The sequence below is a fragment of the Morus notabilis genome, unplaced genomic scaffold (assembly GCF_000414095.1).
Source record: "Morus notabilis unplaced genomic scaffold, ASM41409v2 Scaffold195, whole genome shotgun sequence".
NCBI classification, from domain to species: Eukaryota; Viridiplantae; Streptophyta; class Magnoliopsida; order Rosales; family Moraceae; genus Morus; species Morus notabilis.
The window spans coordinates 140,606-157,094 of NW_010360717.1; the positions used below are offsets into that span (position 1 = coordinate 140,606).

Consider the following 16,489-nt stretch of genomic DNA (forward strand, 5'->3'; position numbering starts at 1 on the left):
AGAGGAAAAAGAAAAAATAAATAAATAAAAACTATTACACTTATGGTATAATTCTAATGAGGAATGGTTCAATGACAATCATATTTCTTCTAGTGGTATCAAGGGCTTCTATGTTCTTGTTGTGAACTAACCAACTGTCTATAAACACTGCCGGTTTGGCCAACTAGCTCATCATGGCTTCCCACTTGAACCACCTTCCCCTGCTGCATAACCACAATGCAATCTGCATTCTGTATCGATGACAACCTGTGTGCGACCAAAATTGTAGTCCTGCGTTCCATCAGCATATCAGGTACCTCCTGAACCACCCTCTCTGATGCCACATCCAAAGCGCTTGTGGCTTCGTCCAAAAGCAGAATTGCAGGGTCCTTTAGTATTGCTCTGGCAATGGCCACTCTCTGTTTTTGTCCTCCTGAGAGCTGAACTCCTCTGTCCCCCCCCCCCCCCCCCCACTTGAGTTTTGCAACCCTCTGGCAATCTGCTTATGAAACCGTGAGCATTCGCTGCTCTGGCTGCTTTCATAACCTTGATTTCCGAGGCATCTTCTCTTCCATATTTGATGTTGTCATATATTGTGGTTGCAAACAGTGCTGGCTCTTGCTGAACCAAGCCTATCTTCTTCCTTAGTGATTTCAGGTCTAGGCTTTTGATGTCATACCCATCAATCAGTACTTGACCAATATTAGGGTCGTAGAATCTCATTACTAGTCCGATCATTGTGCTCTTTCCGGACCCACTTGGTCCAACCACTGCAAGACTCTTTCCTACCGAGACTTCTAAGTTCAAATCATCCAAAATGGTGATATCGGGTCTTTCAGGATAACTAAAACACACGTTCCTGAATTCTACATCTCCCCTGATATTACTGACTATATTTGATGTGGGGCTGTTGGGATGAATTGCTGTTTTCCTTCGGAGAATTCGTAAAACCGAGCCAAGTGCTTGGGACCCTTTCACAATGTCTGGAGTGAGGGCTAGAGTTTCTGCTATTGCCAAGGCTATGATTACGAGAACCATGAAGGATTTCATGATATCCCCAAAGTTTGATTCGTTTTTCTTGATTAAGATTGAGGCGTACCACAGGCCAAGCGCATAGGAGCAAAATGCAAAAAGCTGTGACAGGCCGTAGCCAAAACCCGATATGTGGCCTCTCAAAAATGCTTGGTTGGTTGGTTGGTTTAGTTCAGAGGCAAATTGTGTTGAGAGTCTCTCTTCAGCGCCAAATGCAGCTACAGTGCGTATATTGGCAATTGCTTCACGTGCCACAGCAGTTGCTTTGGAGTAGGCCTGGTTGTAGTCTCCTCCAAATCCCTTGAGAAAAAGTTGCTATACACATAAACAAGTCTGATTAGACGACCAATAGAGTAAGCTTAAAAACAATTGAACGAGGATTTAGTCAGTGACTTCGGTGATATTTTGTCTGCCACGCATATAATAGTTGCTTGAAATAGGTTTTTTTGGGGTGATGAGAATACTTACTTCCGTGATGGAAGCTCCAATAAGTAAAGGAAGCGAGGCAACGACAACAGCTGCAATACGCCAACTTAGTATGAAGGCAATGACAAAGGCTGTCACAGTGAGGGCTATGTTCTGCACAATTGTTGACAGACGGTCAGCTAGAGCACTTCTTACTAATGTAGCGTCTGCTGCTAGAATCGAAGTTAGAGAGCCAGTATTGTTCTCCTCTAAATCAAACCACCCCACTTCATTGGAAAGCATAGCTGCAGTTGCATCAAAAAAAATTTCCTTGAAAACGACGATAATGCGTTCTTTTAATTTGAGCTGAAAAATGCTAGTTATCATCAGTTTTTTTTTTTTTTTTTTTTTTTTTTTTTTTTTTTTTTTTTTTTTTTTCAAGTTAAAGATTACATATAAGGCTATGTGGGACTGTATCAAAATCGACGAGTCTTAAAGTTGACATGTGAATTCATGATTGGCTAAAATATGTGGAACATTAATAAGCATACCAGAGAACATCAACAAGCGAACACGAGAAGTCAGTCTTTCTCCCATTAATGTATAGAAATAGTGTTGGAGTAGTTAATCCAACAAATATGAGAGCCACACGTTGAACCTCTTGTTTGATTCGAGAGTCGTCAGAGGAATAAAAAGCACTTAAGACATGAGTTCTCCTTTCCTAATCTAATCTCATTAAGTCCTCTCGTTAACGCTCTAATTTGCATAATTTTTTTTTTATCCTATCTTTTTTTTTACTACGACAAAATCTCTTGTTCGACAAAAAGTCGATTTATATACAATAATCCCATTGTAGTGGGTATAGTTTAGTGATAAAAGTGTGATTCGTTCTATTAATTCCTTAATAGTTAAGGCCATTCCGGTGTGTTCAGTTTTACCAACTCACGTATTGCTGAAGCTTGATCAAAGCTTGGGGAGGACAGTTTTTCATGATCACTTTGCTCAAAGTCCCTTCTTGTATTTGAGTTAGAGTCTTCTTGATGGTGCTTACTATCCGAGAGTTCGCGGAAGCTGAGACTCCTTGAACTTTGGGAGCAAGACAAAGGGCTTAAAACTTTAGCTTGCCGTGAAACCTGCAAGCTCACAAGGGTTGCATACTCTCCTTCCTTGGATATCAATTCTGAATGAGTTCCACTCTCGAGAACCTCACCATTCTTCAGGACAATGATCGTATCCTGATAAGCACGTATAGAGTCTAAACAATTCCAGTAAATCAATTACTTGAATTATGCACAGCGAGTTACAACTCGAGCTCAGAAAACTGAATTAATGGCAGAAAAATTACAAAATCAATGACCTAGGTATGGGGGTGTTCGAGTGACCCCGTGCACTCCCAATTCCAAATTGTCTCAGGAAGTTCAAGATAATCCCAATGAATCCCCTCCCCTGCTATTTATACAATTCTTATTCCCGTAACTAACTTTCCCCCCTAAATCTACAGACCAACCACTCACTTGCCAGCTCTCTCATGACTTGTCAGCTTAGTTCCCTGCCCTGCCAACTCATCTCCCTGTCCAGAAATACCTCCCAGACTCATGTCTCCACTGCCATTCTCTGCATCAGCCACTCTCCTCTCCCGAGTCTTCCTCCTCACGTAGGTAAAACGCAAAGGAGGCTTATCATTACTCCCGCCTCAATTGTCCTCAAGGTGGAAATCAGGGAATTGACGTTCGATGGCCCCATAGGACTCCCAGGTTGCATCATGCGCCGGAAGATGCTCCCACTGGATTAAAACCTCAGACTCGGAATGCCCTCCTACCACACGCTGGCGCATTCCCAGAATAGCTGCTAGCGTGCCACACATCTCCAAATCTCCCGTCAACAGTGGCAGAACCGTAGACGCAAACTGGCCATTGCCAATCGCACGGCGAAGCTGAGAAACATGAAACACCGGATGAATGGCCGCCTCTTCCGGTAAGCAAAGTCGGTAAGCCACAGGCCCAACACGGGCAGCGACCGGAAAAGGGTCATAGAACCGCAGACTTAACTTCTCATTGCGGCGTCGAGCCAAGGATACCTGACGGTAAGGGCGCAACTTAAGGTACACTAAATCTCCAATCTCAAACTGCACATCACGGCATTTCCCATCAGCCACCGATTTCATTTGCTGCTGAGCACGAAACAAATGAGACTTGAGTAAGTTTAGCATGGCATCCCTATCCTGTAACCGCCGGTCCACAGAATCCACCAAGGAAGTTCCAACCCCATAGCGCAGCAACGGAGGTGGAGCACGGCCGTAGACCACCTGAAACGGAGTGGTACGCGCTGTCGTATGAAAAGAGGTATTATACCAATATTCCGACCAAGCCAACCACTTATACCATTTGCCGGGTCTTTCCCATGTAAAACAGCGCAAATAGGTTTCGACACATCTATTCACGACCTCTGTTTGTCCATCCGTCTGCGGATGGTAAGCGGTGCTGCGCGCGAGAGTAGTCCCCATGTGCTTGTGAAGTTCGGTCCAAAAGTGACTCAGGAATATCCGGTCTCGGTCGGACACAATCGTCCGTGGAACTCCATGGAGGCGCACAACCTCGCGGATGAAACTCCTAGCCACCAACTCAGTTGTGAACGGATGTTTCAAGGCAATGAAATGTCCATATTTGCTAAGCCTGTCCACAACAACCAAAATAGTAGCGTATCCCTCCGAACGAGGCAATCCCTCTATAAAATCCATCAAAATGTCCTCCCACACTTGTTTGGGAATAGGCAGAGGTTGCAATAGGCCACTAGGTGCTAACGTAGAGGCCTTGCAACGTTGGCATACGTCACATGCAGCCACATACGAAGTCAGATCCTTTTTTTTTCCGGACCAAAACTAGTCCGTTGCCAAACATCGGTAAGTCTTAAGAACTCCAGAATGGCCTCCAAGAACCCCATCATGGTACGAATGAAGTAGTTTAGGAATGAAAGACGAACCCCGGGGAACCACCATTTTGCCCTCAAACATCAGCCGCCCCTGTTCAAAGGAAAAACCAAGGTGCGCGTCGGACTGGAGCTGTAAATCCGAAATGATTTGGCTGAGCTTCTCGTCCTGCAACACCTGGCTCTGCAACTCTTGTGTGTCCACAATGGAAGAGACCAACATAGCACTTAGTCCGGGTGAGTAAACAACCCGAGATAGCGCATCTGCAGCTCAGTTTTCCTGCCCGGGCTTGAACTAGATTTCAAGATCATATCCCATCAACTTTGTAAGCCACTTTTGGTGCTCCACACTAACCAGGCGTTGTTCCAGCAAGTACTTAAGACTTCACTGGTCAGTACGGATCAAAAAATGACGGCCGAGCAAGTAAGGACGCCATTTTTGCACCGCCAGCACAATGGCCATAAGCTCTCTTTCATACACTGATTTCCCTTGAGCTCGCAGAGATAGAGCCTGGCTAAAATATGCAATGGGCCGCTGATCCTGCATCAACACTGCCCCCACTCCATACCCCGAGGCATCAGTTTCTATCACAAATGGTTTCGAGAAATCCGGGAGAGCTAACACGGGCACGAACGTCATAGCATGTTTCAAATGAGAAAAAGCTAGTGCGGCCTCTTCTGTCCATTGAAACCCATCCTTCCGCAACAGATTTGTTAGGGGACCTGTAATGTGACTGTACCCTGCGACAAACTTACGGTAATAACCCGTCAAACCCAAGAATCCTCGCAAATCACGTACCGTAGTCGGGGTTGGCCAATTCAGCATTGCCTCAATTTTTGCCAGATCCGCTGACATGCCCCTGCCGGAAACGATGTGTCCCAAGTACTCCAAGGACTGCTGGCTGAAGCTACACTTCTTCCCATTTGCAAACAATTGGTGCTGCTACAACACCCCTAACACTTGATCCAAGTGGTAAACATGCTCCTCCAAAGTTCGGCTGTATACAAGTATATCATCGAAAAAAACCAAAACGAACTTTCGAAGGAAAACTCGCAACACCTCATTCATGAGGGACTGGAATGTTGCCGGAGCATTGGTAAGCCCGAATGGCATCACCAAAAACTCGTAATGACTCTCATGAGTGCGGAAAGCGGTTTTGGGCACGTCCTCCGGTTTGACTCGGATTTGGTGATACCTCGATTTAAGGTCAATCTTAGAAAAGATTGCTGCCCCGTGAAGCTCATCGAGGAGTTCATCAATTATCGGAATAGGGAAACGATCCGGTACCATCTCCTTGTTTAAAGCCCTGTAATCCACACAAAATCTCCAACTTCCATCATTCTTCTTAACCAAGAGGACGGGGCTAGAATAAGGACTCACACTTGCCCGGATAATCCCTGTAGCCAACATTTCCCCCACCAATTTTCAATTTCCTCCTTCTAGACTTGAGGATATCGATATGGCCGTACATTAATCGGGGAGGTCCCTGCCTTTAATACTATCGCATGATCCTTCGCCCGCTCCGGAGGTAACCCAGCAGGCATCTCAAACACTGAAAATCTTCGGTGTAATACCTCCTCCAATTCCACCGGTACCACAAAATCTCTTTCCCGAACACTCAACTCTAAATTATTCCATTCCAACCACAACCCCTGTCCTTCCTGGCTAAAGGCTCTATGTAAAGCCTTTAAAGACATCGAAGTCTTATTCAAGCCAGGGTCCCCTTTCAAAGTCACCTGTCGATTTCCCACCGTGAACTTCATGGACAGATTCTTCCAATTCACCGTCGTAACCCCCAAAGTCTCCAGCCACTGAATGCCCAGAATCATGTCCGAGCTTCCAAACTCCAAAGGTAAAAAATCTTCTACAATCTCTATTTTCTGCAAGGTGATCATGACCCCTCTACACACACCCTCACCCTTGACAGATAACCCAGTCCCCATAACCACACCATAATCACAAGTTCGGTCGACTGGTAATTCCAATTTCCTAACTAAATCAACATAAACGAAATTATGTGTGGCACCACTATCAATCAAAACTATTACCTCTCGTCCCCGCAACATCCCTTTGAGTTTCATGGTTTTCGGAGATGTTAATCCAACCACCGAATTGAGGGATAGCTAGACCACTTCCTCCTCCACCTCCGTCTCTGCTCCGTATTCTTTTTCCCCTGCACCTTCCTCCTCTTCCTGGACGATGAGCACCTGCAACTCCCGGTTGGGACACCGGTGACCAAAAGAGTACTTCCCATCGCAACGGTAGCACAGGCCCTTCTCCCTCTTCGCCTGAAGCTCTGCATCCGTAAGTCTCTGAAACGGCGCCGTCCTGTTGGCCGTGTCCCTGGGCTTTTCAGTCGCCACCGATGAACGTCCCACCGCCACAGCCGAGGTAGTGTTCCTTGGTCCTCTACTGAAAGACTGATTAATCCTCAGCCCAATCCCATACATAACCGAACCTCCTCTGGACCAAGAATTAAGTGGAGTTGTTTGGGCGTTGGGCCCGCGAACCAGCAGATTACGCTCCTCCACCCGTTGGGCGAGCTCTATGATCCGGCCCAGCGCGTTGGGTTTCAGCATACGTATCTCAGCTCTCACCTTTGGCTTGAGTCCATTCACGAATGCACTCTCCAACACTTGCTCTGAAACCTCTGTTAACGGCGCAACCAAGGTTTCAAACTGCCGGCGGTACTCCCTCACCATGGTCTCCTGGTGCAAAGACAGAAACTTCTCACAGAGAGTTTCCTCTTGAGTCGAACGAAATCGTTCCAAAACCATCCGTTTCATCTCTGTCCAATCACGGATCGCCCACCTCCGGTCTTCCCACTGGAACCAGGCTAGGGCTTTTCCTTCGAGGCTCACCACCGCCACGTCCAGTTTCTCCATCTCCGTCAACCTATTCATGGAGAAAAATCTCTCAGCCCTAAATATCCAACCATCTGGATTATCGCCGTCGAAAACCGGCATCTCCACTCTCCGAGTACGAAATTCGGCACGAGCTCCTCCCTCCCGCCAATCCGTCAGTCTCTCTCCTATTTCCGCCATCGGATCCGACTGTTCCTTCGGAATTCTGTTCCCCACCGCCGGAGACTCTCGATCTGTGGAATTCCGCTGTTTCAGCAACTCATCCATCCTCATAAGCAACAATTCCAGACCTTGCTCCAATCAAGGTATTTTTCCAACATCCTCGCGCATTGATTCCATTTCTTTCAACAAATCCTCTCTACTTGCCTCCGTCCTATCCTTGTCGCGATCATCCGTCCTCCTCGTCATCCCGGGAAAGTGCTCTAATACCAATTGATAAGCACGTATAGAATCTAAACAATTCCAGTAAATCAATTACTTGAATTATGCACAACGAGTTACAACTCGAGCTCGGAAAACTGAATTAATGGCAGAAAAATTACAAAATCAATGACCTAGGTATGGGGGTGTTCGAGTGACCCAGTGCACTCCCAATTCCAAATTGTCTCAGGAAGTTCAAGATAATCCCAATGAATCCCCTCCCCTGCTATTTATACAATTCCTATTCCCGTAACTAACTTTCCCCCCTAAATCTACAGACCAACCACTCACTTGCCAGCTCTCTCATGACTTGCCAGCTCAGCTCCCTGCCCTGCCAACTCATCTCCCTGTCCAGAAATACCTCCCAGACTCATGTCTCCACTGCCATTCTCTGCATCAGCCACTCTCCTCTCCCGAGTCTTCCTCCTCACGTAGGTAAAACGCAAAGGAGGCTTATCATATCCACGTCTCGGATGGTGGAAAGTCGATGAGCAACAATGATTGTAGTTCTGTTTGACCTGATTTTGTCTAGTGCCTGCTGAACAATTAGTTCAGATTCGGCATCAAGAGCACTGGTTGCCTCATCTAGGAGTAATATCTTTGGGTTTGTCAGCACTGCTCTTGCAATAGCAATTCTTTGTTTTTGCCCACCTGAAAGCTGAGTTCCTCCTTCTCCCACCTGAAACAAAAGTGCATCTTCATGTATTCATATGTCAAAAATAGTCCATATGCTAAATGCCAAATATTCTTAGTAAAGATCATGACAAGGCTCACCTGAGTATAGTAACCATTAGGTAGCTCTTCAATAAAAGAATGAGCATTTGCAGCTTTGGCAGCTTCAATAATCCAATCCATGTTTGCGTCTTCTTTACCGAAGAAAATATTGTCAATTATCGTAGTGGCAAAAAGTGCTGGTTCTTGGCTAACCAATCCCATCTGTTCTCTCAGCCATTTCAACTGCAGAGTTTTAAGATCATGTCCATCCAATAAAATTTTACCTGGAAAAAAAAATTAGCTCTTAAACCATGTATAAGCTCTTAAAGTAGTTAAATCAAATCATTTTGTAGTGGTATATTTGGCTACCTGAAGTAGGTTCATAGAAGCGTTCAACCATGGACATAATAGTGCTCTTTCCTGAACCACTAGGGCCCACCACTGCAAAAGTCTTACCAGAGCTAATTGCAAAGCTCAAGTTTTGAAAAACCATATCCGGTCTTGATGGATAGGCCAAACAGACCTCACAAAACTCAATTTTACCAGATACTGTTGGAATCAAAATTCCACTATCTGATCTATCAGAAGAGTTGGCATCTGTTTCAATCATGCTCAAGATATTGCCACCAGCAGCTCGACCTTTAGCGATGGCGGCGAGGTTTGGAGCCGCTTAACCAAGAGCACTAGAAACGGAAAGGGGCTTCAGTAATTCAGAAAAAATTAGAGTAAAAAAGTACATCTTGAGACTTGACTTACAAGCCACTAAATATGACGTTGATAATTGTTGTGAATGCTTTTCCTCCATTTGTTTGTCCATGTCTAACAAGTATGCCAGCATACCATATAAGCAATGCCCAAGCACAGAACAATAGGCCATAAGTAAAGCCTACACCAATTCCTTTTGCAAACCCACTCTTCTTACCAAATTTGAGGGCCTTATTAAGTGACATGGAGTATGCTTCAATTGCTCTATCCTCCCCTACAAATGAGTACACTGTTCGAACTTGCGAAAGAGCCTATCCATACAAAGGCAAAGAGACAAAAAAAAATGCAACAAATGCAGCCCAAAAGACTCATCATGAACAACAAAGATGATGACATGCTCTGAATTTGCGCGATTATCAAGCAAAACATGTTTATAGAGACTTAATAATTAGTGTTGTTTACAGCTTTGTACATTACCTCTTCTGCGACTTTTCCAGCTTCGGCATAGGCAGCCTCTCCTTTTTCTGACAATGTAGACATAATTACAGTATAAGCTCCTCCTGCCATAGCAATCAATGGTACAACAGCTAAGGTGAGAAGCGTAAGCTGCCAAACGGATGCAAATCCGATGGCAAACCCGACAATAAACTGTGAAAGGTAATGCAAAGCATGGCCTGTCTGCATTAAGATAGAAAGCATTGGATTAAATTTGTACCCTCTTCTACATTTTGTTTGTTGTAAACAATATTAAGCATAATGGTTTTCTTTAGGTAATGTTACTTTGTCTCCTATAGCATCTTGAACTAGAATTGCATCACTTGATATGTGGAAAAGGATGTTAGCATCTCTGGCTTCAGTGTCGAAGAAACTAATATCCTTCTTTAAAATTGACTCGAGATACTTCACTCGCAACTGAGCAGTCAGCCTCTCCCCCCGTCTGCATCCACGATGCCACACCTGAAATCAAGCCGTCAAAAGGAATGTTCTGATTCTCAAATTCGGCAAAAGGAAGCAAACGATCAAACATTGTTTGTTGTAGTACCTATCCACGCTGAGGCCATTACTATTAGTCCAAGATATATCAAGTACAAAGCATTCTGCATTAAGAGAAATTTCAGAAGACAATTTTCTATCAAACCTTTCATTTGAAAAGTCCAATGAGAAAATTCCAAAACAGAACAACATAGGAAATCATTAACTGAAAAGAAGAAGAAGAAGAAGAAGAAGAAGAAGAAAGAAATGATGTGATGACGACTAGAATGTACCTCTGAAACGTGCGAAGATAATTGACGGGGATTCTTAAATAAATTTCCCAAAGAATCAATCATACGACCAAACAAAACAAAGAAAACAGGAAGTGCAGCCCCATGGGCGCACGTCCCAACACTTCCAAAGAACATAAGCACATAGTCAACTCTATCAGCACCACTAAACAAACCAAAAAACGAAGCAGTGCTTTTCTGGCTTGCTGTTTGCTCCATTTTGGGAAGTGGGTTCTGCTCCGAAACCTCATTGGTGGCAAGCTCTACTGATCAAATTAAATGGAAACAAGGCATGAAAAACTGGAAAGTCTTCACGGATATCTCAAGGAGTCAAGGACTAAAAGCAATGAGCAATCAGTTTCATGCCAATAAATGTAAAAGCTTGAACTGGTTTCGGTTGGCCAACCAACAAAAAGACTTGGCTCCTTTAACTACCATTTAAAATTCATGGAACACATAAGATGCGCAAGTTAGCATGACGATCTCTCTATATAATAGATTTTGAGACATATTAGCCCCTGTAATTAATATTAAAGCCAACGACCTTCTTCGCCGTCTCTGTAGCTTTGCCTGAGCTGTTGAATTGGATTAATAATTTGACAGATTATTTATTTGGGATCCCAACTATGGACTTTCTTGTGTAGCAAGGGACCACCGTGGTTGGAATGAAAGATGTTTGATTAATAACTTTTCTTCGTTTTTTTTTTCCTTTTCTCCAATCAAGCATTGGATTTAACAAAAACAAAACAAAAAATGAAAATGACACTTGCAAGTTGCAACGCAACAACACTCAAGCTCACACACACAGAGATTGCATATAATTTTCTCAGGAATTCATTTATGTTTTGTCATCTTGAGTTCAGCCACTTTTTTACAAGATTGGTGCCTTAAAGTTTCCAAGCAATGTGATTATTGTGAGACCTGTTTTGTGACCTTAAATGATAGCATTAGTATTTAACGTCATACCACATCTATATACTGAAACGACAATCAATTATCACTGACAAAAATTCAAATCTAATCGAATTACTTAATTACGGATTAAAGTAGTCTGATCAGTAAAATTTTGAGGAATTGTTCGACTTGCCAGTGGCATAAATTAATCCCTTCCAGTTGCTATAGTACTGCAGCCCAGTGCCACCAAATGGGAAGGTACGCTCATTGAAAGAGGTGACTTGGGCCTCCTTCCTTGGGATCATAGGTCTAGCAAAAAACATCTTGCCTGCTCCTTCCTCGTGAAAGCCCCAAACTAAAGTCTAATGTTAAACTGAGAAAAACCATAAATACCGCTCAATATTATAAAAAATAATGAAGGAAAGCCCCAAACTAAAGTCTAATGTTAAACTGAGAAGAACCATAAATACCGCTCAATATTATAAAAAATAATGAATGTATTTGGAATTCGTTTCAAAATGATTTTATTTTCTGTATGAAAATGAAAATGAAATGTTTTCATTTCTATTTTATAATCATTTTTAAAAATGCGTTTGGTAGTTTTATTCCGATATTATTTTCAGTTTAAAAAAAACTGAAACTGCATTTGGTAGTTTAATTTTTAAAAACATGTAATAATATTTATAATAATAATATATTAAATAAATAATAATTGAATCTCAAATAAAAACACTAATAATTAATATAATAATTTAAATTACATTACAAATGAATAGAAAATAATTTAAAAATAAGATAACTTAGTGAATGATTAGTAAAAAAACGTTTATTTAGTGAATAATCTTAGCTTATATTACTGCCGTATGTACGAATCACACATTTGATCAGCTAGATGATCCCTAAAACTAACCATGTGATTACGTTATAGCCGACTACCCATTTCAGATGTTTCTGCTTCTTGTGTGTCCATATTTTGTTGTTGTCCTTCTTGTTCTCCCTTGATATCTTCTAAGGGCAAATCGACATCATATTGTCTAAATAGATGAACATCTCGCACGTGCATCTTAATTAAATTATGGATCACACAAGAAGCAATTGGTATAAGCGATTGTCTTGGCATCCAATAATTGGTCATAAAGAATTTTAAACCTTACTTTCAAGACCCCAAAGCACCTTTCTATGCAATTACGCAGTAAAGAGTGATAATAATTGAATAACTTTGTGGTTCCGTTGGTTGGCCACCATTTCTAAACTGTTGAATATGGTCTGACCATGAAATGGTGCTAAAAAGCCTTGCGTGTTGTTGTAACCAGAATCCACAACGTAATATTTTAGGTTGGGTGGCACCAAGAATTAATTCTCTGGATCTCTCATAGTCTCAGTTAACACTCTAGCATCAGCAGTTGATCCTTCCCATCCAGTATTGACGTAAGTGAATAACATATCGAAACTACACGCCGCCATTATATTTTGAGTACACGAATGACTTCTTCCTTTATAGACTGTCTGTTGATGTGCAGGTGGGACAACCATTATGTGCGTACCGTCTATTGCACCAATACAATCCTATTAAAATATATAAGGCGTGAGTTAGGATTAATTTAAAATTATTTATCATATTTTTAGTTTATGAGCAGAGTTAGATTGTACCTTAAACAATGGCCAGTACTTAGTGTTGTATCGAATCTCTGGGGGGACGATGTTCATATTTGGTACTTTTATAACTTCAAGTGCTAACGCAGACAATGCAGTAAGCACATTAGCAAAATGCCGGTGTACTGTCTCTCCAGAATGAGAAAATATATCTTGTATCTCTCTATTTCGGTCTGAGTGAGCAATCATTCTTAAGAACATCATTAGTGATTCCTCTGCTGATATACTTGAAAAAGGCAGTAGGTTGCGGTCTTGAATTAACTGAACAATTGCTTCGAACGTGTCTCGATGCATATGACACATTTCAAACAGATTTTTAGGATGTCCATATAATTGTTCTAAAACATATTCTTGTCCTGTTAATGTAGAATTATGACGAGGTTGCCTAGGTGGTCTGTTTGTAAGCGACATCAGTAATTGGATAGAAATTTGTGACTCTTCATCATCATCTGATGAGTGCAGAAAGTCAACAATAGGGACATCATCCTCACTATTTGCGGCATCAGAATCTATATTAACCTAAAAAAGAAACATGACTGGAACTAATTAAACATCCATATAGCATTAACTAATCAAATAAAGAACTCCAATGTAATTCTAGAAACAAATAATAAAGTCTAACAAACACAAGTCCGAGAGGAAAATCTGTTCACCATGTTCAATAATACTTTAAAAAAAAGCACAAGTCTGAGAGGAAACAAATAAAGAAAACATCACAAATAAAAATAATCTAAATTACAGGCTTTGAATCCATGAAAGATGAAGGCATTTTCACAAACATCCTCTTAAAGGAAATGTTAACAACCAACTTCTATGCTGCCTTATTATATGTATCGTTGTCTAAGTACTCCTCATACCCATTCCGTAAATTTATACAGGTTTCAATACTTGTAGTTGGATCCTCTTTCTGAGCCTCGACTGCTGCCATAGTACGGGCTTGCCTATCAGCTAAATATTGCTGGAAAAAAACAAATTTTTGAACATATGTCTCACTGCGTAGGGTGGCACTCTTTGCCAAAGCCTCTATAGCATCTTCAATTGCAGCATTCTTCTTGCCCTTTTTCTTGGATCGAGTTATAGGACCTTGAGACCATCTACTTCTATTGACTTCTGCACACCGGACTTCATCCGAGTCCCCTGTACCCTCATCCTCCTCTTCTGGTTGTGTGGCAGCCCTTTTCGCCGCATTCAAAACATTGATGACTTTATGTACATTCATTGACCCCTGTCTAATCTTGAAACTTTCTAGGTGTCCATGACTGATCTATGCCCGGAATAACTTCCTGATCAGTTAAGAATTTCTAGAGTCAGGTTGCTTTTCTTTTGCTGCTTCACAAGCTGCAACACATTAACTCTTAATGATAGAATTAGCAATCACACTTTGCCAACAACCTTTCGTATCATGACTCATTTGCCTAGTGTGAACACATATTTAGATGTTGACTCTCAAAATCCATGCATGACTCATAGTCAAAGTCTGTGTATCCAGCTAAAGACAACTCTTTTACTGACTAAACTATCTTATAGTTTCTTGTTTTCCTCATTCACTTAAGGATACACTACACGGCTACCTAATGATCGAATCTTGAGTTCAACTGACAACGTCTGACTACTCCCACTGAATATCATATATCCGGCCTTGTTAAGAATAAGAACATCTTCTTTTCTTTTGTTTGACATATCTTAGTTTTGATCAAATCCATAAGGCTTAATAGCCTTATCACACTGGATGTTCCATGATCTAGAAGCTTACTTCAATCCATAAATGGATCTCTACAGCTTGTTGACTTTCTGCTCTAGGCCTTTCTCTATGTAACTCTCTAGCTGATCGATATAGATGGTTTCCTCAAGATAGCTATTCAGAAAAGCTGTCTTGACATCCATCTGTCATATCTCATATTCAAAATATGTTGTTATGGCTAAGAGTATTCGGATGGACTTAAGCATGGCCATGTTGGGAATAGTGCCCTAGAAGCATAAGATGTAATAGGTATTTATTATTTCAAGAATAAAAGAGTTTATTCATCATTTTATGTGCATATATTTATGAATATTTTATGAATATCAAATGAAAATTCCGTGATTATTTATGTAACCTTAAACATAGTATATAAGTGTTATATACGAGAGGATAATGTTTAAGAATAATAATAATAAACATTGTTCATAATGAATTTAATTAAAGTTCAGAATCTTTAATTAAAACATTATTAATACATGTCATTCCCATTTAGAATGGAACAGTGCTATCCGCACTGTTAATATGGTGAGATATTGAATGAGTGTATTTTGCATAATGAGATTGTGTGGAACAGGGACACAGACACAATATGAATTTCTAATAATTTCTATTAAGCATAGAAATTCTAATTGAGTCTACCGATGGTCATATATAGAATGATCTTAATCCTGAGTTCTTAACAAACTCCTATTTATGGATTTATGTCTTTCGATTTACTCGGTACGGATTCTGAGACCCTGAATCCTATTCCTTGTATTTTGAGATAGGTAGCTGGGAATGTTATTATACGAGATGGAATCCATTCCTTCTTGAGAAAAAAGTAGATAAATAATTCTCTTGAGTGTTGATTCGGTACTTAGATTAGTAAGAGCGCTTTGGTTCATGAATGTGTTTTATGAATCACTATCCATTAGAGAATCAATGATACTCAAGGATGAAGATATAATTAGAGAGGTTAATGGATTCTACCTGACTCTAATTATGAATTATTCATGGAGGATTGATCTATATGCAATGACTATATCAAATGGACACTTTACAGTTTAGAAGTAATTAATGTCTATAATTTCGATAGTTCAATTCCAAGTTTATAGTGGAGTAACTATTAGAATTAATAGAATTAATTAATTAATTAAAGTGTTTAATTAATTATTAATTTTATTGGAGCTCGGGATTATAGGTCCATAAGTCCCCGCGTCGTCCTTGTAATTCTACCAGACACAAAGGACAAAATGGGAATTTTAGAATTATGGAATTCTAAAATTAAATACTCGAAAAATAATTAATTGAGAATTAATTATTATTTAAATAATGTGATTATTTAAATTTGAATTTGAATTGTGAACATAATTTAAATTTATCCTTTTAAACTTATTTGATAAGTTGTTCAATTTAGAATTCAAATTAATTTAAGTTTGACTTAAATTCAAATTTGAATTTGAATTAAAATTGGACTGTATGATAAATGATGATTTTCTCTTCCTTCCCTATCTGCAATTGGCGCCACACACAAGGATAAAAATCCTAGGGTGGTCGGCCACTTAAGGGATAAGGTGTAGGAGATTTTTTGTTCCAAATTCAAATAGGAGATAGAGATTTGATTTCTTTTTGAAGTTTGACTTCTGCTCTTTAAATATGAGAATAATAGAAAATTGTGAACATAATTTTTGAAAATAATTTTCTGCCCTAATTTGTGAGAGTGGCCGAATTTCTCAAAAAGAAGAGAGAGGAAAATTTTTTCTCCCAAAAAATTCCACATCGTGCATGCGTTGGTGTTTGTGAAAATTCAAGTGTTTTTGAAACCTGTTTTGTCTCACGTGTGCCCACACACACGTCTACGTAGAATCAAGGAATTGACGTGGAAGACTTTGGTTTTCTAAACACAAAGATTGGA

General features: G+C 40.7%; 1 protein-coding gene across 1 annotated transcript; it reads right to left on the minus strand.

Annotated features, from left to right (window-relative positions):
- Positions 1-98: 98 nt before the first annotated feature.
- Positions 99-10,577, minus strand: LOC21399075 (ABC transporter B family member 13). The gene is given in 15 exon segments (XM_024165039.1): positions 99-437; positions 439-1,326; positions 1,480-1,721; positions 1,968-2,041; positions 2,043-2,137; positions 2,355-2,651; positions 4,007-4,009; positions 8,093-8,305; positions 8,401-8,624; positions 8,710-9,023; positions 9,097-9,356; positions 9,523-9,723; positions 9,826-10,002; positions 10,088-10,142; positions 10,311-10,577. Coding segments are annotated over 12 exon segments (3,039 nt in total). The 5' UTR covers positions 9,613-9,723; positions 9,826-10,002; positions 10,088-10,142; positions 10,311-10,577.
- Between the last annotated feature and the right edge of the window lie 5,912 nt (positions 10,578-16,489).